This window comes from Molothrus ater, chromosome Z, assembly GCF_012460135.2.
Source record: "Molothrus ater isolate BHLD 08-10-18 breed brown headed cowbird chromosome Z, BPBGC_Mater_1.1, whole genome shotgun sequence".
NCBI classification, from domain to species: Eukaryota; Metazoa; Chordata; class Aves; order Passeriformes; family Icteridae; genus Molothrus; species Molothrus ater.
Genome location: NC_050511.2, coordinates 61,559,555 through 61,586,182, shown reverse-complemented (window position 1 = coordinate 61,586,182; position 26,628 = coordinate 61,559,555). Strand labels below are relative to the sequence as shown.

Genomic DNA, 26,628 nt, shown 5'->3' with positions numbered 1-26,628 from the left:
TATTAGTTTGACAACTGAACTCACTGAAAATTATTTGTCAGAATTTGAAAAGCATTACACTGTTATATGAAAAACTTAGCTTGTTTTGGGGGGATTTTCTTCCTTTCTAGTGGTGACAAGCAGAAATGGTGTGATGTATGTAACAAGCTTGTGGAACTATACCATCAAGAAAAGAAATATTTAGAGGTAGGTCAAGCACTTTCTTACTTCTAACAATTGTTTTCCATTTGATCTAACTACTTTTCATCAAGGAATCCCCATTCTTATGGGCCACAGACCACTTAAGATCTCCTTGTGGATCACAACCAGGAGGAACTGATTTTAACTGTATTTTGTCTTTTCCACTGGGTGAGACTTAGATGGAGTCCATTCAACTGGCAGAACTGGCAAAGACTATTAGTATTGAGAATGAAAGGGCAGAATATCATCCTTCTGTTGTATTTCTAGAAGTCAAAAGTGGTATCAAATGCAGTATGTGTGAGTCAGTTGTCCTTTGCCTGGCTTGGCCAGTGCTGGGTGTCCGATGACCCTTTCACTGGTGGGGTGATCCCTTCCTAGGCTGTTACTGAAGCTTCATTCTAGAGGGTAAGGTGGGATATGTACACAACCTGAACTTGATTGCATATATCTTCTGTACTGCATTCCCAACACAATGATAAGGACACAAAAAACCTCTTCAGAGCAACACAAGCTTTGCAGAAATCATAGTGACTCTAGTCAGTACCACAAGGTGGAGTTGTCAACAGTAATGTTTCCTGCAATCTCTGTAATATTGTTACAGAATGTCTATTTTGGAGTATGTGCTTTGCTCTTTCAAAAGGCTGTTTTCTTACATGGTGGTGCATGATTGTATTCTATGTCATCTTCCCACCTCTCCTTCAGCAATGGAACATGGAAAATTTTACATAGCACGGAGCATGGGGCTGAAGGCTATCAATTAGCTCCAAAGCCTCATTGTATACCAGCTTCTTAAACTAAATTTAATGCTGATAGTTTAGCATATGAAGGCATACTTACTCTATATGGAACAAGAACCTGAAGTTAGGCTTCAGGGTCTTTTTTTTTTTTTCCATTTCTGTTGACTTTTCCATACTGGAATTTCAGTGTGGACTGCTGCTTTTGTTCCCTGTTTGTAGTGCCCTAGATGTTTAGGTTTACTTTTACTGTTGGTTTCCTCCAGGAACCAGAGTCAGAATTCATATACTCTTGATGTTCTCTAGCTTACTTACTGTACTTTGGAAGGTAGAGAGGTTCCACACAATGCTTTGGGACTTGCTATTTATTTAATCAGAAAGCAGGTAAATCTGGGTTACTGTAAATGTTACTGTGTTGTCTACCCTAGAGTGATAGAGTTTGATACCAAAGGGGTAACCCAAGAATGAGGAGTTCTACTGTGTTTGTGCACTTTTGGCAAAGAAACAGGGTGTGCAGGATCTGCTTTCTGAGCAAGGACAAAAGGAAGATAAGGGGAGGTCATCTGGCTTAGGAGTGCAGCCGCTGCCTAAACAAGACTATAAAAGACTGAACCAGGGGAGGGCTTTATGGTAATAAGGAATTATAATATGTATTATTGTGACTGTGTATAAGCAGCGCACTTGCAGAGGATCAGAATGCACATCAGGTGGAGCAGTCCCCCGTGCATCCCTTACCCAGTAAATTAAATAATGATTAAATCAATTAAAAAATTGATTTTCTTAAAGCTGCATTGGTATTAAGGAGTTTATTTACCCAGTTTTCAGTGAATTTTGGTGACAAGTTGACTACTTATATTGGACTTTCAGCTCTTCAAAGAGTAATCAGCATGGGTCATTTGTTCCTGTTGACAGGTGGCTGAAACTTGGCAGAAACTAATAAGGATGAAACAGGAGGAAGGTGCAGAAAAGGCAGAGCTTCATCAGCTTTGGAAGAAGATGATCCAGTTACTGAAAGACAGTACAAGGAACCAGGATAATAAGACTGGGCAGTTGGTAATGTTTCTCACTCCTTGTTCAGCTAGGTACATATATATGTGCGGTGCACCTAGTAATTGCAGCCTGTTTGTCTGAGTTGACTGTCTCAATGTTCAGAGGTACTAAACTTCTGAGGAAAAGTTGGGCAGTTTTACCTTTTGAGAGAAACAGCAACTGTGCAGCAGCCTGAGATGAGCCTTAGGTGTTATGAGTCACCTAAGTTCTTCACAAATTGTTCTAGCATGGTTTGGACTGGTGGACTACAGGGTGTAGTCCTTCACTAGCAGACTGCTCCAGCAGGGGTCCTTTTCCTACTCTCACATATTCTCAGTCCTCTCTCTGCCTGTAATTGCTGTTGCACTGGTTTCTTCCCCTTCTTGAATCTGTTATTCCAGTGGGACTCCCAGCATTGCTGATGCTTTTGACCTCAGCCAAGCATGTCTGTCTTGAAGCCAGCTGCATCAACTCTGTTGGACATGGGGAAGGTTTCTAGCAGCTTCTCACAGAACCCACCCCACTTAGCCTCCCTCTAGCAAAGCTTTGCTGCACATAACCAATACAGATGTTCTTCAAAACAACAAACTTCCCCCTGCTTTCATCCAAGTAGGAAGAGATGGATTTGTGAGGTTTTTTCCATTTCTTTGTACCTATTCTTTTTCCTAGATAGAAATATTTTGGTTCAAATTTTCTTTTCTCCTCTAGGTATTAAGCTTTAACTTCTTAGGAAACTGTCAAAGCTGATTGAAACCAAACAGAATGATCATGAGTCCCGTGTTCTCTGTGGGCAAAGTTAATTTTGTTTTATCTGATTTATCTGTTCTTGGAAGATGAACCTCCTTCAACATGAAAGGTGGAAATGTATCACCTCCAGTCCACTTGATAGCAGTGTTTCAGAAAGGAGAAAATACAAATTGAAGTTATTTCAGATAGCAGAAAATTGAATCTGTATCTCTACTTTTAAAAAAGCAAAGGCTTTGACTTAAAGGTGGTCTAGAAAAGAGGTGCTGCAGGCAGCACTGCTTTTTTGGAAAGGAAAAATAACTTCAAAATATTTTTAAATAGCATAAACCTCAGGAATAAGTTTCACATGCAAATCTACAGCTTACTGCAGTTTCAAGTAAAGCACTTGAATCTGGAAGGCTGTGGACCTGAAGGCAACACACTTCAGTATTTCTCTAGTGACAAGCTGTGTACAACTTTATGTTTAGCATGGTTGTGTGTAAAGCCTGCACTCTGGTGCCTGTGTTCCCCAAACATCAAGAAAAAAAGATTAGACTAGACTTCTAGATTTCTAGACCAGAGTGGAGACAGCTAACCTTACAAGATAGTTACCTAATTTCCTTCTTTGAATTGGGATTAGGTTTGAAGAACAATCTATGTTCTTAAAAATTTTACTTTCCTTGTACCATCTTATGTTTTGTGGCATCATATTATTGCTTCATCTTGTACTAGACAATTTAGATGCTTTAGATACTGAGTGCTGCTTCATGATAAGAAACTTGATTCATGTCTTTCTCTGTTCATAGCACTAGTGTAAACTTTTAAAGTAGGATCTAGGTAATAACATGTAACTACCCACTTTAATATGAAAGGGCTAGAAAGCATGTTATCTCCTCTAAGGAGCAGATAACTTTGGGTTTTCCTAGTTTGGAGGAGACTGAGGGGTGCCCTCTATTGTCTGCAGCTTCCTGAGCAGAGGAAGTGGAGAAGGAGGTGCTGAGCTATTCTTTCTGGCATCTAGTGATGGAACGTGTGGAATGGGTTCACAGGACTTGACATGTGGCATCATTTCTTTACCAAAAGGGTGGCCAAGCATTGAAGCAGCCTTCCTAGAAATTGAGTTCCCAAATCTATCAGCATTCAAGAGGCATTTGGTCATTGCCCTTAATAATATGTTTTAGCTTTTGGTCAGATCTGAAGTGCTGAGGCACATGGACTAGATGATCGTTGTATGTTCCTTCCAGCTGAAATATTCTATTCTATGAAGATAACATTTCCCTAGAATATTTTTTTTGCACTCCTGATTTTTTGTTATTTCAGCTTTTGACTGCATTTGAACATGCGCTGCAGTCTGCTGACACTGTTCCTGGTGAAGACCACCAAAATCTTTACAAAGACTTCATACAGTGCTTGTCAAAAGTAAGGTTATGTTAAAGCATCTTTCTTAAGAAAATAGATCTGTTATTTCACATCTGAGAACTCACATAAATAACTGTTTACTCTTTTTTCCTTTCTAGTTTCCTCATGAAGTCGGTAGGTTGGAAAAGGCTTGTGATGATATGATGGCTTTGTATCCTACTATGACTTACCCTGTGGAAGTACTTTGCTTGCACTTTGTTCAGTCAGGTAAGTAGGATGGATTTAGGCATTTCTGGGGCTTAAATGTTTTAAATAGTTGATTTTGTGACAAACTGTTTGCAAGTTTTTACCTTTCACAAAGAGTGTACAAGTACTTTCTTTATTTCTGTGTTATGTTTCTGGAAATAGTGTTTGGTCCTATGACTTGTCATTTCCTTGCCCTGTAACTGAGTAGTGACTGTAAGTGACAAAAACCTGCTGTAAGGGAAGTCCAGCTCTTTGAAGTTTCAAAGAAAAATGCCTCACTTGAAAGCAGCCTCTCTGGATAAATGAAGATTAGCTTCTTGACCTTTTAAGAAAAAGTGAAAGAGTGTTATCTAGTGCTCTGAGGTTCATGATGAACTATGCTGAGGTTATTCTTGACACAGATTCTCTTCCATCACAAAAAAAACCACAAAAAACCCAAAACCAAACAAACAAACAAAAAATAAAGCCAACAAAAAACCCCCAGATAAACATTTGTGAAACTATGTTAGAGAGTGTGCCTTGTGAGTAGGGAATAACAGATCTCTTTAGATATGTATTCTGAGTAGGAAAGGAGACCCTTTGAGGGGAAAAAGACAAAACCTGGTGTGTTCAGAAGTGCAGGGATCTGAAACTATGCATTACTATTTTTAGCCATTTACTGAACAGCATTGCATAGTTTCTCATAATTTTCAGAGGTAATTAATAGAATTTAGCTTTTCATTTTGTTGTTTCAGGCATCAGAAATTTATTTTGTTTCTTTTTAAAGCAAGGAAACCAAGTCAGAAAAAAAACCCTCTAGAAATAACTTTCAGCTTAGGTAGAAAAAGGGGTTTTCCTGTTTTGAAGAAATGGAATATGATAGCAAAATACAGCAAGTGAGAATTTTTCACTTTGTTTTGGAAGCATGAAGACAAATGAGGCCCAGACTCTCAATTTGTAAAGTATTTGAAAATGCTTTACATTTTGGAGAAATGGGCAGAAACGAATTTTCAAAGGAAAAGGTTAGTGCAGTTCTTGTATACTAGCACTCTGGCAATATCTCATCGTCCTGCAAGCTTCTTGGAGGGGAAGGATGCTGCTTGTGTTTTAGAAAGGCTGTTTGTTTAGGTCTGAGTCGTGTGTTTTAATCCTGCACTTCTCATAGGCTTGTTAATTTAGATGCATTGTAAAGTCACCTTCAGCAAATGCAGATGAAATCAACTGTTATGCCACATAAATCAATAATTTCTTAAGGAAAATAATAGTTTGAAGGTTGTTGCAACAAGTCACAAAGCTCCTGTCAATATTGCCGAGTCTACAATCACAGCTAAATGCAGGCATCAAAAGTTAGTGGCGTCAGTTAAAATTAAGCTAAAACATTAAATTATATGGTTTCACAGCAAGGTAATTTCAACAAGTTTATCACAGCAAATTAGCAGGTACACAGTTTCTCTTCTGGAAGGAAATTATATTGATTTATTTGTGACAGATTTTGGCATGTGGACTTTCAGGTGAACTTACATGAAAAGCATATTATTATTTAACACTATTTAATATTATTATATTAATTATTTATTAATAAAGGAAGTATACCTGGAGTAATTGAGCAAAAGTGATTATTCAGGTTTCAGACTATCAGTTTATTTTGTGGTCACAGTACTGAGTATTTAGGTTACTTCTTGGGTTTTAGTTCTTTTATGGGACAAAGGATAGTAAGTGTGTAGAGCCTTTGGAAAATCACTTTGAACTCAAAAGGATAATGATCATTCACATAGATAAGGTAAGCTAAGTTTTTTTTAATCTAAAACTCTACAAAACGTGTCTTTTTCTGAAACCAGGTACTTTGTCAGAAAAGGCCCTGCACTGTTTTTCTAAACTTTTGGAGATGGATGCAAGCAGTGGTCCAGGCATCATTGGTTTTGGTGTAAAATGCCTCAAAGAAAATAAATACAAGGAGGCTGTTAAGAGTCTTACTGAAGGTAAATGTGTAACATGAGATGCGAGTAGTCTGTAACCTGAACACTAGATTATGTTGAAAATTTAGGGAATCTTACACTTGCATAATAGTTTGCAAATTCTAAGACCAGCTAGATTTTAAAAGAACGCTGAACACTTTGTCTGATTGTGTTGAAATGTTTTAAATGTAGCTTTAAGTATAGCATCTCTAAAGCCTTTAATTTGTATTATAGTAAGCTCTGTAGTGTTTTAAGGTAAACCATTTTTAATCGTACTGTTTAATCCTACTGGGAAAATAACTATATGAAACACTAACTGGAGCAATAGCAGTAAATGAAGGAATGTGAAATTTATGAAGTAAAATGTAATGCAACCTCTCTAGTAGAATCACTGCATTTCTCTGCCTGAACAAAGATGACTTTTCTCTGAAATTACTTCATTTTCAGTTGGGTAAAGACTCACACTGAGTGTTTAGAGAGAAATATTTTAGGAGTTTTTTTCTTTTTTGTGGTTCTACAGTAACTATATTTGCTGAAGACTTGGCTTACTCATCTGTAAATTAACTTGCTTGTATTGAAATGGCAAAACTCTTTCTAAAATACTCATAAAGTATACTAGTGGGCAAATGAGACTGCCCACCTTCACTTTGCTGCTATGGCAGCTAACAGTGGAAACTGGGTAAATAATTGGGATGTAAGCATTCATGAGTCAGTCAGACTAAGCTGTGATGTCCTGCATCCACTCTTCTAGATTTAGAATAAGATTGTTTCTGAAATTGAATTTTGGAATATTTACAGTGAAACAACATCTTGCCTAAAATATGAAATAAAAGTTTCATGTGCCTAAGAGCACATGAAGGGGAAAAGCTATTCCTTGGAAAAAAAGTTCTTCTGGCTTAAATGGCCATTGTATGTTTTGAAAAAGATAGTATTCTATTTTAATTAATATTAAGTTGTTTTTCTGTTTTTACTTTTACACATAGACTTTGCTTACGGCAGAGAGAATGCAAAGAGAAAGCCCTTGGTATAATGCGTAAATGTAGAGAGTTTGAAAATCATGTCTCTTCCAACAAGCCATGTGTTTGTATCTTAGGTGTTGGGGCCAGGCATTGCTTAGTAGTTACACATCAGAAGACAGAAATTCAGTTTTATTAGTGAGTCTTAATTAAGGCAGATTCATCTGAAAGTTTCAGTATATGTAATGTTATATGCAAAATTAAGCCTAACTTAAATGCTTTCTGCTTTTTGCCTTGTTGCATGGAGGCTTCTGTGTCCAAAATAGTCTAAAATAAGACTCAGAAAAAATTATGGCAAGTCTTAACTATCTGACTGATAAATGTTTTTGATGGCATTATATGGAAATAATATGTATCTACTTGCTACAGTGTTTTTGCAACTCTAAGCAATTTTTTAAAAAGTGTCTTTTTTAAACTCTTACTAGGTTTGCAGAAGACTAACCAGTGTCCAGCAGCATGGTATTATCTAGCAGAGGCACAGATGAAAATCCATGACCACAGGAACGCTGTCCTGTCCTGCAATCAAGGTAACTGCCTGCTACTTTAAAGAGCAGTTCCAGTGCTGCAGTGCTTTATGTAGTCCAGCCAATGTGGCCTTGGTATGGTAGGTCTGAGTTAGCAGTAGTCACAGTCCCTTGCTTCTTGCAGTCTCAAGCTTGTGCTGTCTCTCTTGGTTTATAAGAGCTGAAAAGCACCTTATGGTGCTTAGTCTCAGGAACAGAGAAAATACTTGGCTCAGTGGATCCAGAAAGCTGTCTGATGGTTAATATTTAGAAGGTTTACATGTTCTGCTGTACTGTTTCTGCTGGTGGTTGACCAATGTTGGCAAGTGACAGATTGCCTGAAACCACAAGGTAGGTGTCACAAATATTTAGCCTGGCAGATAATAATGTTTTAACGTGAAAAACAAATTTTTAATCAAATTAAGGTAAAATGCAGAAAGGATGCATACTACAGCTGCATCTGAAGAAACTCACTGAGTGTAAAACTTCATCTGTGCTAGCTGGCAGCCAGGGCAATTATTGCCATCTAGTGATGCATATCTCAGCTGAACAGGGCCACTCTCTGGTGGTTATAAATGAAGGGGCAGCTGAAGTGGACTTCTTTTGTGGCAGGGAGAAGTACAGTGAAAAGTTTTTAAGAAAGACTGGAAGAAGTAAAAGAAGCCAAACAGACCTGGCCAAACAATCATGGGAAATTGAGCGAAAATAGTTAATGGTGAGGGGAATTCAAAAGACCCATGAACTTGGGTGGAGGAAAAATGAAAGCTGAGCAAAGTAGGTAAAAAAGAAATTTATTGGAGAAAGAATGAAAATGAGGAAATTCTTTTCCATCTGTGTTCAGTGTGGAAGATCTCGGGGTGACTTTGTACCGTGACCCTTCTTTTCAGCAGATTGATCTAACAACGTGTGTAAAACAAGACAAGGAAACATAGCATTAAGGAACTATGAGATACCAACTTAGGAATTGACTGAGATGAAGATGCTGAAGTTTTAAGGGGTTTCCATAATTGCTTGCTGAAACTGTCTTGGCACCCAAGTACTTGGAAGTAGGTGGCATGGCTCTGATTTTAAAAAGGAAAGTTCAGGGAAAACACTGACAGGTCTGGTATATTTAGTGGTTGAAATAGTGTAAACTGAAACAATAGAATTAAAGAATTTATGTAGAAAAATGTTTTGGGGTAGGCAGCATGGCCTTTTGAATGTTGCTAATTTAGAACTCCTTCAAGGAGCTTATGAGCTCATAAATAAAGGAGGTTTCCAGGTGGTAATTGGTAAGATCCCTTACTTGACTGTTAGTAACCTTGGGTTAAGAAGCAAAGCTGTAACTTTGGGTTTTTTCTTTTAAGTTAAAAGGTAGAGCACAGCATAGTAATTATGTCTATTTTCAGGCTGGAAGGAGGTATCCTTGCCATTTTCCCTGATACCTGTGCTGTTTATGAATGCTGAGCAACAGGGTTATAGTTTGCTGCTATGTAAAGTAGACTGCAAAACTTTGAGGTGATTACCAGAGTGCATAACTGAGTGTTAAGACTATAGAATTTTATTCATTATTTTAAATGCAGAATGATAGAGTTGTGGGAAGAAGCGTTCTCAGAAAGCTACCCTACACTCTCACTGAAGTAAAGTGCAGAAGGTCCTCATTTGGTATGAAAAAATAGGACTGTTTCTTTCCCCTGGTGTGCTTTACAGGCAAGTCAAATATTAGCAATTTCAGAGAAGGAAATGGTTAGTGAAACATACCATCAACACACAGTAGCTGTAAGAACTTCAGCAGCATAATAAAATCTGCGTGTAGTTTTGGTAACTATCTACCCCATCTCAAAAAGAAAATAAGAGTAGAAGTTAATAGACTAGAAGTGAGGTTGGTCACATGAGCTAAAAAACGCAGCATATGAGAACAAGTAAATAGCCTGTCAAGTCCTTTTCTAGCCTGGAGAAGAGATAATTTTGAACTCTGTGAAGATGCAAATGATGTGGAATATAAATAAAGATTGAGTGTTTTGTTTTCGTATGTGAGGTCTGGCTAGTGCCAAATGCAACTAAAATGTCAGGCTCAGAGCAAACAAAACAAGTTTTGTTTTTCAATGCAAGAAGTTAAGTTCCTTGCTAAAAGATGCTGTTGATGCAGAAATTTCTCTTGAGTCCAAAACATGTAGAAAGTCAGAGACAATTTTGGGAAAACATTGCTTTTTACTTGTCCTGTCTTAGTGTCTGTATCAAATGAGACAACAGCTCATTGTACATGAAAATAAATACAATTAATTGAGTTACACAGGAAGTTCTTGCCTTTGGAGAATGGTGATGCTCAACAAGAGATGCCTTCCATCTCTGATGTGAGATGATACTGTGTATTCAAAAAGTAATCAGAACGGTATGAAGGGTTACTTTGTAACTTTTTACAGGCATCGAGGTAAATCCCTGTTTTCGGTAGTATTCTTTCATTTGAACACTGAAATGCAGAACAACTTGTCTGTTGAAAGGTCATTTTTTCTTTGGAACTCTAATGAGCAAAATTATAGCACTTAATTTTTAAAGCCAGCAGCTAGAAAGCAATCAATATACATACATCTGAGATGACCTCCTAGAATTGACTTAATTGTTAAACTTGAATGAATAGAAATTTTACGGGACAATTTCTTATTTATGGGGAAGAGCAGTCTGAATGGTGTTCTATTAGGCAGAAAAAATGTAGTTAACAAGATTGTAAAAATATTTGGAAGAATGCTGCTCTGTGTACTTCTTCTTTTCTCGTTTAACTTGATGAAAGGTTCTTCTTGTCAACAGCTCTTGAGGCTCTTGGAACTCCTGAGGGTCCTAATCTTCGGTGGAAGAACCTTGTCTTTCAGTTGAAAGCAGAGACTTTGATTAAAATAGCTGATGCTGATGCTGCAGAAAAAGCCATTAAAGCACTTGAGCAGGTATTTTTATTGACTAAAATGTTTGGGGTTTTTTTTTAATATTACAAGGTGCCCTTATCTTTCTGTACTTAAGGTAAGTATTTCTACCCTGGCCTCCTTTCAACTTTGTGGTTTAGACCTTCCTACTAGCTGTCATGTAATTCAGACATGTCTTCCATTCCTGCTTTTCCAGGCTTTGCTGCAGCTCTTTTTTATTTGCAATTCTAATTTTGGAAGCTGTCACTTTTGACTTTGTCTGGTCTTGCTCACTGTTGCTGGTTTCTTGCTAGTTCTGTGCTGTTACCCATCTTAATTTGAATTCATGTTATAATCTCCCATGTCCATCATTCACTTGTAATTAGTCATGAAGAAAAACACTTTAAGATTGAATGGTTAAGCTTTGGCAGAAGTTGCTTCCCCTTGTTTTTATCACACAGTTTCATTCTTTGTTGTTCTTCATATTTCTGCACCTTTGCCCTTACAGTCTTCTACTTGCTCTTCATCAGAATTGTTCTAAATTTTCTCAGGGGTAATAGAGAAAGCTTCTAAATGCTTTCTTGTCTTTATCTTCATGCAGTCTGTGTGCTTTTGACAACTTTGACTTCTAAATGTGGGGAGATAAATTAATTGTGTTTATTACTTGGTGTTCTAGATTGTAGATGGAAGCAGTGATCCAGTGATTTCAGCTCTCAGGGGTCAGGCTTATCTAAACAAGGGTTTAATGGATCAGGCTTCAAAGGTTAGTGCTTTTTGTCATTCCTGTGAGCTAAGTACAATTCTTGGTTTCATAGAGGAAGTAACCTAGAGAAAAATGACATTCTTCTGCAGGTTTCACAAGAGCTTCTCCTGTCCCACCCTGATCTGGCTGAGGCCCATGCTCTAGAGGGTTTCATCCATTATTCCCAAAAGAACTATGAGCAGGCAGAAAAAAGGTAGACTTTCGTTTTCTTTCCTCTAACAGGGAAGTGTTATGGGATAGTAAAATACAGTGTTCTGCAGCTTTTGGGAATTTTTCTGACCTAACCTGTTTTCATTTTATTTAGTTTTCTAAATGCTATTGAAAGAAAGGCTGGAACTGCAGAGTATCATCAGTACCTGGGGCTTACATACTGGTTCATGGGTGATGAGACAAGAAAAAACAAAGGAAAAGCACTCACTCAGTTCTTGAAGGTAAAGACTGCTTTAACTGTTGTAGAATTAGTGTTTTCTTACATCAGAAGCCAAATATGAAAAATATACTGACTGGAATGAGAAACTTGAATATTCTCCTTTGTGCAATGTATGAGCCTCCAGAGCCTGCAAACTAGGTTCTGATGTGCAAAAAGGCATTGTAGGGAGCTGTGCAGTTACCTTGAATCTCTCTGCTTTTGTTTTCCTCTTTTCAACTAATTCTTTAGGCCTTTGATTTGACAAAACTTAGTGGTGATTCCCTCAACCTTCCCTCCTTCGGGAAAGTGGAGGCCTCTAGACAGGCAGCATATCTCTTTGAAGACCTTTTGAAAGGGGGAGGGTAGAATTCAAATTGAAAAAACATGAAGGAAAAAAAGTTGGGAAAAAAAGTTGAAAAAAAGGTGTTAGGGTTTCATTGTCTGTCCAAGGATGTAAGTTGGTAAAGCCCCATAATTTATATGCTTTTCCTGATCTTTGGGGTTTTAGTAATTGTGGCTTTTTTGCTGAACATAGATAATAACATGAATCCAAAAGGTTTAGTTTGACATCTGTATCTTTAGTTTGACATCTGTATTAGTAACTTGGAAGTATACAAAATAAAACTTTAGGCACTGTAAACTCATCATGTAACTTCATGATAGGTATCAAGAACTCAAATCATTACCTGCTGCTTGCACTTTAATAAACAGCTGAGTATAGTGGCAAATGTATTTGAATAGTTCTTTTGGTTCTAAACCATTTTATGCAATCTTTATTATTATTGACAAAGCTGTTTTCTGCTGCTTGGAGGCTGTCAGTTTCTTAACTATAAGCAAATCTGCCAAATGCATCTAAGAAGGAACTGAAACTTTAGACATGGCTGGAGTTAATTCTGGTGTTATATGGTAATTGTATGAACATAATGATTGAAACAGAGCAGAACATGAAATAAAGATTTACTTTCTTCTAGCACAACTATTTTAGTACTTTGAGTACAAAATGTTTTGTGTCATGGGATTTGTAGCAGATTTTCCAGATATTTAAAGCTCAGGTAATCTGTGCAATTTTAAAATAAAGTTTGACAGCTCAAATATATCACAGAAGAGACTTAAAAATATGATAAGCAGGGGCTGAACAAGTAACTGTCACTGAACCTGTCTATGAGTATAATCCTTTAGAATGCTGTCTGATAGTGTGTTGGTATTTCCTTATAGGCTGCAAAATTGGACAGCTACTTGGGAAGTGCCTTTTGTTATCTAGGTAACTACTACAGAGACATTGCTGGAGACAAAAGCAGAGCTCGTGGTTGCTATAAAAAGGCTTTTGAACTGGATGAGACAGATGAGGAATCTGGAACAGCAGCTGTCAATTTAAGTGTGGAACTTGGAGACATGGTATTGTATATTCAGAATGTCAGATTACTGCTGATTTGTTGTTCTTCTATTAATCCTCCTGTTTGAGGAATTACTTCAGGTTTCCTCTATATTTAGGATCAGAAAAAAAAGTTCTGTCATTGCTTAGCAGCTTTTATAGTTGGACTTGCTTCAGTTTTATCTTCCAATTCCAAATTAAATTTATCTTGGGAGAAGGGTGGGAGAAGCAAACATTACATTAGGGTCATCATGTGTGATATGGCATTTTTTTCAGTAGGGGACATAAGGAGAAAGTTGGGGGTTTTATTTAGCTTGTGTAACTTCTTTTTTCCATCCTCCACCTTGCTCCTTTAGAAAGTTATAAGAATATTTTTAAATGTTTTTTTGTTTACTAACTTGGCATTTATTGCTTTGTTAGGACACTGCTCTGTCAATCCTTAATGAGGTAACTGAAAAAGCAAGACCTGGTACAGCAAAATGGGCCTGGCTTCATCGTGGACTTTACTACTTGAGAACTGGTCAGCCGTCACAAGCAGTTGCTGAGTAAGACAACTGGTGGTTGGTTTAAGTCCTTTTCTACAAATCCCAATAAAATAGTCTTTGCTCATAGCAAGTTTTCAAAATAAGTTAGGTGATTATATCTTGTACTTAACAAAGGGAAATGGGTCTGAGAGAGTTTCTCTTCAGTTCTAGAATTCACAGAATCTAGTCTTGTTTTGTACTAACAAGCCTTGTGACAGGCACAGACAAGCTGCTATAGTACTGAACAGCCAGGGTGAGATACAATTCCTAAAATTGTGTAATGTTCTCTGAAGATGAAAAACCTACTATGCTTTGTTTAAAAGTTCTATGTAATCATGAATTTGTGTCCTGGAGAGTATATAATGCAAAATTAGTGTCCTGAGTGTATAAAATGAAAGGAAATAATTTATGTTGAATTTTATCATATTTCATTTAAATAAATGTATGTCTTGATATCTTCAGTTTGCAGGCAGCTCTCAGGGCTGATCCAAAGGATTCCAACTGCTGGGAGTCTCTAGGGGAGGCTTACTTCAACAGAGGTAGCTACTCAACAGCTCTGAAATCCTTCAGGAAAGCAAGTGAGCTGAACCCAGGGCTTGTGTACAGCATTTACAGAGCTGCAGCACTTGAGCAAATTCTAGGCAAATACGAAAATGCTATAGCTACCTATCAACAGATATTAAAGAAGACAGAAAACTATGTGCCTGCACTGAAAGGTAGTATGTCTGAATTTGAAAGTGCTCACTTTTCCTCCCTTTACACACTGTAGTGTTTCAGTCTTTTGGAAGAATTTTTGATGTATTGAGGTTTTCTTGTGGTGTGTTGAGGTTTTCTTGTATGGAAGGATAGAGTTGTATTTTGTGTATGTAGGGCAATGAGGTGCCTCGCGTGAAAGTTAAATTATGATGAATGTGAGTAATTATTTCTCTTTCAAGTAAGTGTGAAAGGTAGTTAATTCTATGTGGCTACCAGGCCAAATGAGTAGGAGAATTGAAGATACACAGAGGAAGCCCGCTAACAGGGCTGCAGTTTTACCTAAGCAGTAAAATACTGGCTCAACAGGCAATGAAATCAGACTGCCATTTCAAAGAGGTGGGCTGATTTCCTTTTGCTCCTGACCATGCATTCCTCACTTCTTGTGTTAGTCTAGTGATTCAGACCCCTCTGAACTTTTTCAAGTGGTGAAAAATAGCAGAGAATCCCAAGAAATCTCACAAGCATTACAGGTGGCAGGGGTAAAGACCTTCAGGATATAGGTAGGAGTAGAGAGAAATGGGGCAATTGGAAGTTCTTCTTCATTATGGAACTGTGATTCTGAAGTTATATAATGCAGGGAGTGTATAAAATTTTGATATAAAATTAATAATTGCTCTGTTTGCGTTCTCCCTGCCACTTAGTTTTCAATCATTCTCACCCCATATACCAATCTGAAGCAGGTGCTGCTTGCTGCTTGATGCTAGTTTGAATTTGTAATTATTTTTTTCATTGTATGTAAGGCCTTCTGGTTTATGGATGAATCTAAACTGATTCTTGGAAGAGTTAATTCAGAAATGTTGGGTTATTATTGCAACAGTGGGTCATTAATCTGAAAAAGTTACAGTGTGGTTGACTTTTCTACCTCCTCCTCTATAACTCTACTAGTGTTTTTCAAGACTAAAGTGACATGGTAAAAGCTCCATAATGGAGTTGGAGTATATTGCATTTAGGCAGTTTTACTAGTTGTTGGGCAGGAAGGGAAGAGCTGACTGTAGCAGCAGTTTGCAAAGGTGCTGTATAGACCTATGCACATGCATATGGTTTTTTCAGTGTCTACAGTGTTACTAGTATTAAAATGCTTTGAGTACTTAAGTACATGGTATCAAGATTCCTCCCCATAGTTGCCTTCATACTGTTTTCTTATATCTCCTAAGTCTTCTTTCATAAAGGCTCACATTGTAATCTCTGGTTTGTTAGCTGTAAATCCTCTTAAGTCTCCAAACAGCCTTCACTTTCTTAGAGACTTCTTATGATGTTTGGTCCAATATTGTAAATTTTGTGGACCTTCTTAAAACTCTCTGAAGTTCTTTGACTGTCCCATCAGTGTTTATTTTCAACTGTTCTGATCCATTTGAACAGTTTCTGAGTTGAGCTGTTGGAAACATAGTCTCTGGTAGTTGAGTGAATAACTTTACTGGTGTTACTTCACTGCATCTTTTTAATGTGTTTTGATTTTGTGCTACTGAATACTTATTCTGACTCTGTTCTAGTGTGTCTTTCATGTAATTTTGGGGAATAAAATCAATTTTGTTTTTTGATCTTGACATCTGATAAGCTCATGATCTTGGGGCTTCTGGGGAGCCAAGATAAAGACTCTTGCAAAACTCTGTTTTGGTATAGGTGAAGGATTACAATAGCATGAGGGGAGGGTAGCTTCAGAACTGTCAAAATAATCTGAGAATGTACGATACTCATATCCAATGAATTACGGCTGGACAGAATCACTGCTAGTGCTATCAAATGTGTAAACCAAGCAGTTACTATTTTCAAAATGTTAGAAATTTTTACCTATGATGCAGTTCCTTTTTAATAGTGGGAACTATTTCCAGTTGTGGTGGTTTGACCTTGTCTGGGCATCAGCTGCCCACCAAGCTGCTCTGTCCCTCCCCTTCTCAGCAGGATGTGAACAAAAGACAAAAAAAGATGGAAGAAATTCATGGGTCAAGATAAATGTAGTTTAATAAAGCAAATGCAAAGGCCACATGAAGAAGCAAATGAAAACAAAATTTATTCTCGACTTCCTATGAACAGGTGATGTCCAGCTATTTCTCATGAAGTAGGACTTCAGTCTGCCTAGTCATTGTTTCAGAAAACAAATGTGATAACAAGTTCCCCCCCCCCCCCCCCAGTCTCTTCCACGTTTATCTCAGCTTTTATGGCTGAACAGATGTGATGTGGCATGGAATATCCCTGTGATCAGTTTAGGTCAGCTGTCCTGGCTGTGTCTCCTCTCAGGATTCTGACTACCCCCAGCCTAATGATGAAGGAGCGAATTTTGTAAAGACTGCCTTGATGCTGTTCCAAACACTGTTCAACAGCAGCCAAAACACTGGTTTCTTATCAGCACCTTTCCAGCTACCAGTACATAGCACAGCACTATGAGGTTTCCTACGGGACAAGTTAACTCCATCTCAGCCAGACTCAATACACCATATGAATTTAATTCTAAATAATGCTGGCTTCAGGTTTTCTTCATTGAAGACTTTCCCTTTTGCCTACCCTGACATTCTTTATTAGTTTTGTTTCTCAGGATTGATTTTTCACACATGTAAACTGCAAATTGGTGTATTTGTCAAAGGTGTAACAATGCAGATTTCTCAGGATGGATTTACTTAATATTTGAAGATAAATGCAAAGTTTAAATGCTGTTTTTTAAATAATGAATTAGGTTTATTTTAATAGCCAAATGATTCCACAGTTCACACTTCACAAGATAGATTAAAAGCAAAGTCTTTGTTGGGAGCATTGTGGGTGTTTTGATTTTGTGTATGCAGGGTATAGACTTTTGCACAAGGCAGAAATGCTGACTTGGCTTCCATGCTCCTTCCCCACTGTACTTTTAAGCATATCATAAAAGCATTTATTTTCACAGAGAATATTTTCTCTTACTTTCAGGACTTGGTGAGTGTTATCTCATGCTGGCAAGATCAGCCCTTGATAACTGTTTGGATAGGAAGGCTGTGGATTACATAGAGCAGGCCCTTGCATATTTTACGAGGTTGGTACTAAATATTCACTTACTTAATTTCTGCTGGGATTGTGGGTTGACAGGCAGAAAAAGAAGAGTTAAATTTTTAAATTTATTTAAAATAAGAGTTTGAAAATTTTTCAGTTAGACTGAATCAAATGGACTAGAACTTCTAATCTAGAAGTAAGAATGTGTTTATTAAAAATGGTTTGAGTAACAGATTCTAAACATAGGCTGCTTAAATGAATGGCAATTACAGAGTTTTATGTTTTTCTTTTCAAAGATAGAGAGTCATTTGAAAATGTGTGAAATGACCCAGAGTTCTCTTGTGTAGTCCTGCTGATATATGGATCTGGGAGGAGTGTATTCCTACAAAAAATAATGGATAAGAGGAAAATAATTCCTTCCTTCTCTCAGTCTTTTTGTTTTGAATTTCATACAAGATGTGCTAAACAAAATCTTGGAATAACTGCTGTTAGAGGAGAAAGTCCATCAAGTTTCTGCAGATGAGTAATGTCTTTTAATATGACAAATGCAAGAGTGCATGTAGTCAGCTGACATGTTGGGGTGTTTTTGTTTGGTTGCTTTTTATTGTTCTTTCTTTTCAAATTTTGATCTTTTAGACTTGTAGCTTGAATAGGAAGAAACTGGATTAAATCAAACACCTTACTGATTAATTGCATTTGAGGTTGTGCTGCTCTTCAAAGTGGCACTTTTTTTCAGAAAAGGATGTTGAAGTATCTGAGTAGGTGTTACATGTGTTTTCTTTATAATTGTAGGGCAGTAAAGCACCGTCCTGATGTATCTTGCCTCTGGAAACTGTTAGGAGATACCTGTACTAGTGTACATGTTATTTCACCAGCCAAAGTGAATGTTCAAGTACTAGGATCTCTTCTGAGTAAAAATGCAACCAAACAGGTGCTGACGAAAAATGAGCTTCTCATACTGGGAGGAAGGTAATACTCTTTTATTGTTAAGAGCTTCTCTGCTGTTTAAGACTCCGTAGAGTCTCAAATATTCTAGCCTATTTAATTTGTAGAAAATGGCAGACATGCTGATCTGTTGATACCTGCATATTGGTTAAATGGATTCTCATGATTCTTCCAGATTACACTACTTATTTCAGGGTATGTTTCCTGTATTGCCACAGTACTGTCAGCACCTGCTCTTCTCCTTTCTGTCTCCAGGTGCATGCTACATTCTCCCTGCTGTTCCACAAATCACATCTGTTTAAATGCAATGGTTGTGGTATTTGCTGACTAATTCTCCCAGGACAATGGAAGTCCAAGATAATACTTTCTGACAGCTTTCTGTCTGTGCCTCTTTCTTGTAAAAAATTTCTTGTGACAAATTCGCTGTTCTGTGACTCCCTCTAAAATTTTTTCAGCTGGATCTGTGAGGCAGGAAATGCATCTGCTTGGTGAATCTCAACCATGATCTGTAAAGTCCAGTACTTCCTAGGGGACGCCTGAGGAACTGTAAAAATTATTGATGTTTGTTTTAAGTAAAAGCATGCATAATGTAACTGACAGAGCCTTGATTTAATGCACACCTACATAACCATACCTGTGGCTTCATTAGTGGTGAGCACTACAGATTACCCTTAGACCAGATTCAGACACACGGTAAGTGTCTGAATGAAAATATATTAATTGGGTTTTTTTGCGTTAAGTTCTTGTCTGGTTTTGTTTGTATTTATGCATGTTTACTTCGTTTGGGTTTCTAAGCACTCTTTTGAAGCTTTTTCAGCTTTCTGCTCTTTGTACAGAGACTCGGAATAATGATTCCGTGATTCATGTTTCTGTAGGTGTTATGGCAGAGCTTTAAAACTGATGTCTTTGCCGAGCATATGGTGTGATCTTGGAATAAATTATTATCGCCAAGCGGAGCACCTCACAGCAGTGGGCACGGACATGAATGAGATCAGTGAACTGTTAGAGAAGTCTTTGCAGGTATTGCCTGTATTTCCTAGTACATTCTTTAAACTGCTGTTCATGCTTCTCTGCATATTCTCTCTGTACACAATAAAACCTACATCTCTGAATAAGTAAGTGCATAAAGTCATAATTTTTGCTCTCCTAATCATTATAATCCACATTTCATTTTCTTCCAGTGTCTCAAAAAAGCTGTAAGACTTGACAGCAAAAATCATCTTTTTTGGAATGCACTTGGTGTAGTTGCTTCTTGTAGTGGTAAGTCTTCAGTGACAGCCCTAGATCTCTAACATCCTAAATTAGAAGGAGGCTTGACTGATGGTGTTTTGAAATTCAGTTACATCTAGGTCTCCATTTTTTTTTCTCCCCCCAGCTATTGGGAATTATGCTCTTGCACAACATTCGTTCATCAAATCTGTTCAAGCTGAGCAAATTGTAAGTGCTGTAGGCAGCTGCCATCTGTTTCAAGTGGGCATTTAAGACATTTCCCCTGATGCACTGCTATTTCTGAGGAGTGTAATAATATATTGGTTTTAACTTTATTTGTTTTGTTTAGAATGTTGTTGCCTGGACCAACTTGGGGGTTTTGTATCTGGTAACTGGAAACATTGAGGTAATCTATTTCCCAGCCTCAAGTATAATTTTCCTTTATTTTTTTTTAAGGGTGTATATATGGGAATGGGAGTGTCAGTTTCAAATGTCCCTTTGAAATTCAAAAAATATACATGCTTCAAAAGAAATTAGATTGGCACTTGAGAAATGCAGATAAATTAAAAATTTGTTCTGGGGGGGCTAAGATTAGGTTAATTGTGAACTTCTGCTGAATTGGCAAAACTGCTTTCCAACAGCTGGAATGAAAACTTAATGGAAGGACAGAGAAGTGGTTAGTCAAATCAGGGCATGCCAGGTTTGGCCAAGAACTTCTAGTTGTAGAAGTTCCCGTAGATACCTACTTTCTGCTCATCAGCAAATGTATGATTTGCTGTAACACTCTAATCTTCAGAGTTTCTCTGGAGAAAAATTTGAGTACATATTAAGTGAAGTCTGGAGCTCTCATGCAGTTAAAGTACATCCTGTCCTATTTGCTCGTTGAAATAACAGAAATTTTGTTTGATTGGAAATGTGATGGTCAGAATTATTTTTAAGAAAAATAACTTGATAGTACAGACTGCTTACTGCTAAGACTGCTAATGCTAAGACTTGGTTCCCTTTGTCCCAAATTGAGGGAGGAACTCTTAAGCATGTGTAGGCCATAGGGAAATGACTTGTGGGTGATAATCAGTTTTATACTTTTGAAAATACATTTGTATTATAAAAAAACGAATTTTCAAAACTGGATCCTCCAAGAGTCAGATTTTTAAATTGTTCCAAGGGTTCATTTAGTTTCTGAATTCTCTAGCTGGGAAGGAAGCATATTTAGAAGGGAGGGAAACTTTGATATTCTGAAGTTTTCTAGTTTTTTTTTGTTTGTTTTCTTTAAGACTAAACTGGTTTATTTCTCTGGGCAATGCGTTGTTCTCTGTGAAACAGAAGATGTTTTTAGTAGTGACCTAGTCCATTAAGTCTGTTCTAATACTACTGCATGTTAATACCTGTGTGTACTCAGAAGTGCTCTGTTACCATACCAGGCAGTTCAACAGCAGTGTTTTATTTGGTTCTACAGCAAGCTCATGAAGCCTTCAAGGTAGCCCAGTCTCTGGAACCTTCTTACCTCTTGTGTTGGATTGGACAGGTATGATGAAAAATCATGAAACTGCACACAAAAAACAGTTCTTGAAGAACCTTAACTTCAGCCTAGTAACTGGCACTAATTCATGCTCCTAAAAATTGTGTTTTAAGAGTGCTTCTAGTTCCTTTGTTTCCATAGTGGTAATACAATGGAAGCTACTGTGTTCATCAGACACACTCATACGATGTTTTTCTGGCTGATATTGTGAGTTCTCTAACAAGCTATTAACCAAACAATCACTCTGCTCTGAGGCTTTTTATAGACAACTATCCACAAAGCACTGTCTTTATAAGGTGATAGTTATTTCAGCTTCAGCTGTACCACTAGTTCATTAAATGGCACCACCCAGCTCTCATCTCAGTTCCCCCTTTCTAATGCCACTGTCAGAATAAGTAAGCTTCTAATGTACCTGGGACAAAGCACTTCTTATTTTCTGGGAGGTCCCTTCCTCCCCTGGCACTGATAGCTCACATGCTCTTTCAGATATCTAGGCCATCTGTGAATAGTTGAGATACTTGTGACTTTTATGATCGTTATAGGTGAATTTCATAATGCCATGCTGCTCACCTGCTAATAATATTTAGTTGAAAACTGGATTCTAGAAAAGAACTAGCACCATCACATGTTGAAATTCAGCTCTTGTCAGATGTTGTTATAAATTGTTCTAATACATGCAAGTCTTTGTTCTGAAGATAGAGTAGCAGCCAAAGAGTTTAAATTACTGATACAGTGGAGACTGCTTGTGTTTCTCCTGAGTTCATTTTGTTTTTAAAACCAATCTTGCTTGTAGGCTATGAGGAAAAAGTGTGTTCATGTTGAATGCTTAAGATATGCCTGACATAATATGAGTTAAGGTTTTTGTCAGTGTCATAATTTTTAAGTACATGACCATAGCAGCTCTTGCTTCTCTCTAGGCTCTTATTGCAGAGACTGTAGGCAGCTATGATACCATGGATCTCTTCAGGCACACAACTGAACTCAGTATGCATGTAAGTGTAACAGTTGTATTGTTCTGAAGTTTTTGTACATCCAGTCTCTCTACTTAGGAGATTATTTTTTTTTTAAAATAGGCATGTCTTGAGTAGTGAAACTGTTACAGTAATGTTTCAGATGAGATTGTATGGCTTCCATGTTGTTGCTGACTTATGCTGGTATTGTATAGCAGGCAGTTACTTTATAAAATTTTTTAGTCCCAAGCGTTCAAGAAATCAGCTCTTTAAGTCATGAATAAACGTTCTCCATGTTCCACAGAATTGGACATAGATCAAAGGCATAAAATATTTCTGGAAAGAGCAAGGATACTGCCAGGACCCTGTGTTCCAAAAAAAAGTAGAGGACTTACTCTTTCATAGCTTTTTTTTTTTGGCCTATTGTGTGTACAGTAATGCAGCACATTATATGAGAATGTAAGAATTTGCTTTGCTCAGATGGCAAGTTAAAAGTATGTGTGGAGGTATTCAATTTGGTATATTCTTCTGCTTAACACTGACGCAGATTTTTAGCCAAAACTCTGTCCTAAAACAAAGAATTTGTATTATTATAATCTGCAATTATTTTGCTGTATCTTGAGCAGGTTTAATGATTCCTGTTTTGGGGGGTGTCTCTTTGTTTCTTGAGACTGAGGGAGCAAAAGGCTATGCCCACTGGGTATGTTCAACGCTGCAGGATAAAGCCAACAGAAACACTGAACTGTATCTGTACAACATTGTTCAAATGAATGCTATACCAGCAGCCCAAGTGGTCATGAGCAAATATACAGGTAGGTAATTTAAATACTTCTCTAACCTGTCACACCTAACATGCATTCAGAAGGAATAAATACACCTGCACTAGTTCTAAACAAGAGAGGTCTGGCTGAGGTGGTGAGAGGCTTTTTAGCTTAAACTAACTGAAACAGGGTAAGCAGACCACACAGCGATGAAATGGATGGGTTCTGTCTGCTTACTCCTTCTAGTTGTTTCAAATACCAACGAAGAGACCAAGGGACCAGAGCCTTGTCATGCTTCTCATAGGATGTTTGCTCTCAGACTCCCTTTGCATGTGTCTGTATGTGCAGGTGAAGATAAGTGCCAGGTCCTCGGCCTCTGTGATGTGAAGCTTGGCACAGAGGATTGTTCCTGTGTGCTGTGTAACTCAATATTCTCAAGCATATGATTTTGTTAACCTTCAGCAGGTGATGGACTCTGGTTTTGTGCATGATTCCAAACCAGCCTCCCCATTGGATATGTCTAGCCTGGAAAGCAGGTAGAAGAAATGCAGATTTTCATTAGTCTGCAAGTATTCCTGTAAAGAAATCACCTGAGTAATCTGTTGCTGACTTTGAGAGCTAGAAAATATAGCTCATAGATGTGAATGTGAAACTGTTATTTCTTTGTGCCTTGTTCTTAAGGGGACTCTGGAGAGCCTTCCTTCCTCTTCTGGGGAGAAAAGTACTAGTCTGAGATGAGTTGACAGCTGGCAAATTTGTGCCTTAGCAATTAGTTAAAAATTACTAATTGTGGAAGGGACCATAATGGTCATCTGGTCTTACTTCCCTGCTTGAGCAGGGATGTCCTACAGCACATTGTATAGAATTGTTTCAGAATGTATTAAGAATAAAACATAAGATTCTACTGGTATTTTACTAGAGTCAATGCAAGATGAATACTTTCCCGTTTCATTTAAAAGAAATCTGCCTGCTGAAAAACTTAAAATATATTGAGTGCATTATGCATTAATATTACATCATAATATTTTAAACATTTTTCAGCCACCGTGATGTCATGTTTTGGGTCATCTGTCTCTTCTGTATTTGCCTGCAAGCCGGTCAAAATTATTCTCATGAGCAGCTGACAGAAGCATTTGGCAAAGTGTTCAGTGCATGTACTGTAGCGTCAATGTAGCAATGTTTTTGTAATGCTTTTTCACAGCTTACTGATCTTGTTTTCCTACATTGTCAATTCTGATTTTCTAGAAAGAAATCCAGATGATGCTTCTGCTTTCACAATGTTTGGGTTTTTGAATGAGTATCTGGATCTAAAACAGCAGGCAGCCTATGCCTATGAGAGGTAAACTGTACACCCTTGGGAAGCTTAGACAAGCTCCTTTTCCATGAACCAGCTGAAAAACCTAAGGGTTTTTCTTTTCCTTAGATAAACTTTACTTTCTCTGTTCAACAGTATATTTGAACTAAGTGTATTGTAGGGTGGGTGTGTGGATGTTCCTATACCGAATTTGGAAAGGCAGAACACAGAAAAGTAAAGATGTCCTAAGACTTGTATGTCATACCATTACATTAACTAATTCACTGTGTGTGATTTAAATGAAATTGAAGGAGAAAGCAAGCTTGGTTTTAGCTTTATTCTCTATCCCACTCTAATTAATGGAGGTGGTTGGCCTTTGGGTTTGTTTTGGGTTTTTTTTTTCCTCTCTCCTCTTTCAAAGAGAGGAAGGTGGCAAATGAAACAGTATTTGGTGACGTGTTTGTTGATGCATTAAAACAGTAAAATAGGCTCTGTTTATGTTTAATTAGCATAAAAAGCTTTTGTATAAAACAGTTGTCCATTTTGCTCTGAAAATTTCTCAAAATATGCATCTTGTAGTCACATGATAAGTAACATTCATTGTGGTTAATTTTAGGGCAGCTTCACTGCTGAAAAACTCAGAGGATACTGAGAAATACAATACAGCAATGCAAAACTATGGCAGGTCACTATGGTAAGTGTCTGTTGATTTTCTGAGCCCCTAGCTTCACCTTTGGAGGTAGTGAATAGTAGAGCAGTACAAAATATGGTGAGACTTAAGGTGAAAAATGGTTGCTAAAAATCATCTATTAAACATTATTTCTAATTGGAGACAGATTTGACTGCACTTTGTATTTGCTCCAGAAATGGGTAGTGTAATAAAAAAAAAAATCATATTGTAAGGAATTGCTGTATGTCTTCACAGGCTGTAGCATATCAGTGATTCCCTTATCCTTTGCTTGGTACTAACATGTCTTAGTGTAGTCTGTTATACTGTCTCCACAATAAGCTGTGGGGTTTTTTTCATTTTTTTTTACAATCTTGAGCTGTGTAATAGGCTTTGTCTGAATAAAATTGCTGCTTCGAGGTTTATTCAAAAGCCCTTCTATCTAGCCTTTGAATTTATATTGACTTTCACAACCTGAAGCATGTGAGGTTGGGGTGTTGTGTACCTGTGTGTGGTCTTTCTGCTGATAAATCTCTATACTGTAGTCCTACTCACAATTGTAAGTTCCTTTCATGATGCCTTCTGGTTCTGAGGGAATGCAGGACTTAAATAGGTAGACTTTCAAATTTCTCTTTGATATGAGATAGCCCAAGGTCTACTAATTAAATATTTGTTAGCTCTCTGAGGAAACCTCATATGTTATTGTATGTGATACTGAAACTTGTAACCTGTGACGAAGTGATAATTCATTAACTTCAGGGAAGGTTTTAGAACCAACTCTTTCGACTCTTGAAATCTCACATCCAAGCTGTGTGTCTGTTAGTTCATGTGTGCAACTTACACAAGATCAAATCTCTAGTAGCTGATAAGTAGTTCTAATAAATACAATCCTCTATTATTCTTTTCATAGTGGTCTTAGAACAAGAATGCTGCAATCTTTCTGTGTGTGCATTTTCCTGTCTGTGTGCATGATTTGCTTTTTTCCAAAAAAATGCTTGATTTGCTTTTTGCATGTTTCTCCTTTGATGTTTTCTCCCGCTGCACTGTGATGATCATTAAGTCATTTGCCTTATATACAGCTGTCATGCAGATACAGAGGACTTCTCCCTATCAGCTGTTCTTCATGCAGCAGATAGTTGGAGAGAGTAACTGCTATACCAGGCAAAGGGTGAGGATAACTGCACATTCTTGTCCTAATATTGCTCTTTTCTAGGTGTCTGTTTAAAACTGCTATGGAATAGAGGGCACTGGTCCTCAAGGACAGTTTGTCTGAATTAAAACAGCTGTTGCTGCATCCTTCCTACCAGTGACTGGGTTTTTTTTTTTTTGCAGTGCTCTTGGGCGGTGTGATGAGGCCATTGAAGTTTACACATCAATACCCCTAACAGAGTTTGATGGCATTGTGGGGCTAGCGTTAGCTTACTTCAAGAAAGGACTCTTAGAAGAAAGTATCAAAGGTAAAATTCAGAGCATTATGGAACACTTCTTTTGCGGTTAATCTTATCAAAATTTGTTGTCTAACCAACCTAGCTGACATTCAGTATTTTTCTCTTTTGGTTCTATTGTGTAAGTATAAATGCCACAACTATTTTAATACCTTGAGTACCATGTGCAGTTTTGGGCACCACAATAAAATAAAGACATTAGGCTGTTCAAGAGCATCCAGAGGAGGGCTATGAAGATGGTGAAGGGTCTAGAGAGCAAGTCTTATGAGGAGCAGCTGAGGTCCCTTGATTTGTTTGGCCTGGAGGAGACTGAGAGGAGACCTTGTTATGGTCTTCATCCTCATGAGGAAGTGAAAGGTCAAGTACTGATCTCTTTGCTCTCACAACCATTGACAGGACTCTAGGAAGTGGCCTGAAGCTGAGTTAGGGGAGGTTTGGGTTGAATACCAGGAAAAGATT

General features: G+C 37.6%; 1 protein-coding gene across 4 annotated transcripts in view; it reads left to right on the top strand.

Moving 5' to 3' along the window:
- The window catches only part of SKIC3 (SKI3 subunit of superkiller complex), a 46,665-nt gene that overhangs the window by 3,701 nt on the left and 16,336 nt on the right, over window positions 1–26,628 (top strand). For 3 of the 4 annotated variants that reach the window (XM_036402870.2, XM_036402871.2, XM_036402869.2), the window contains 25 exons: window positions 111–186; window positions 1,827–1,967; window positions 3,990–4,088; window positions 4,187–4,295; window positions 6,092–6,232; window positions 7,650–7,751; window positions 10,512–10,645; window positions 11,277–11,363; window positions 11,453–11,556; window positions 11,668–11,794; window positions 12,988–13,167; window positions 13,565–13,689; window positions 14,131–14,384; window positions 17,320–17,422; window positions 18,172–18,348; window positions 19,200–19,344; window positions 19,506–19,584; window positions 19,700–19,761; window positions 19,883–19,939; window positions 20,990–21,058; window positions 21,970–22,044; window positions 22,673–22,814; window positions 24,009–24,102; window positions 24,674–24,751; window positions 26,057–26,181. In XM_036402870.2, the coding sequence (XP_036258763.1) occupies window positions 111–186; window positions 1,827–1,967; window positions 3,990–4,088; window positions 4,187–4,295; window positions 6,092–6,232; window positions 7,650–7,751; window positions 10,512–10,645; window positions 11,277–11,363; window positions 11,453–11,556; window positions 11,668–11,794; window positions 12,988–13,167; window positions 13,565–13,689; window positions 14,131–14,384; window positions 17,320–17,422; window positions 18,172–18,348; window positions 19,200–19,344; window positions 19,506–19,584; window positions 19,700–19,761; window positions 19,883–19,939; window positions 20,990–21,058; window positions 21,970–22,044; window positions 22,673–22,814; window positions 24,009–24,102; window positions 24,674–24,751; window positions 26,057–26,181 (2,885 nt within the window). The remainder of the gene's footprint in view (window positions 1–110; window positions 187–1,826; window positions 1,968–3,989; window positions 4,089–4,186; window positions 4,296–6,091; window positions 6,233–7,649; window positions 7,752–10,511; window positions 10,646–11,276; window positions 11,364–11,452; window positions 11,557–11,667; window positions 11,795–12,987; window positions 13,168–13,564; window positions 13,690–14,130; window positions 14,385–17,319; window positions 17,423–18,171; window positions 18,349–19,199; window positions 19,345–19,505; window positions 19,585–19,699; window positions 19,762–19,882; window positions 19,940–20,989; window positions 21,059–21,969; window positions 22,045–22,672; window positions 22,815–24,008; window positions 24,103–24,673; window positions 24,752–26,056; window positions 26,182–26,628) is intronic. The other variant, XM_036402872.2, reaches the window with a different exon arrangement.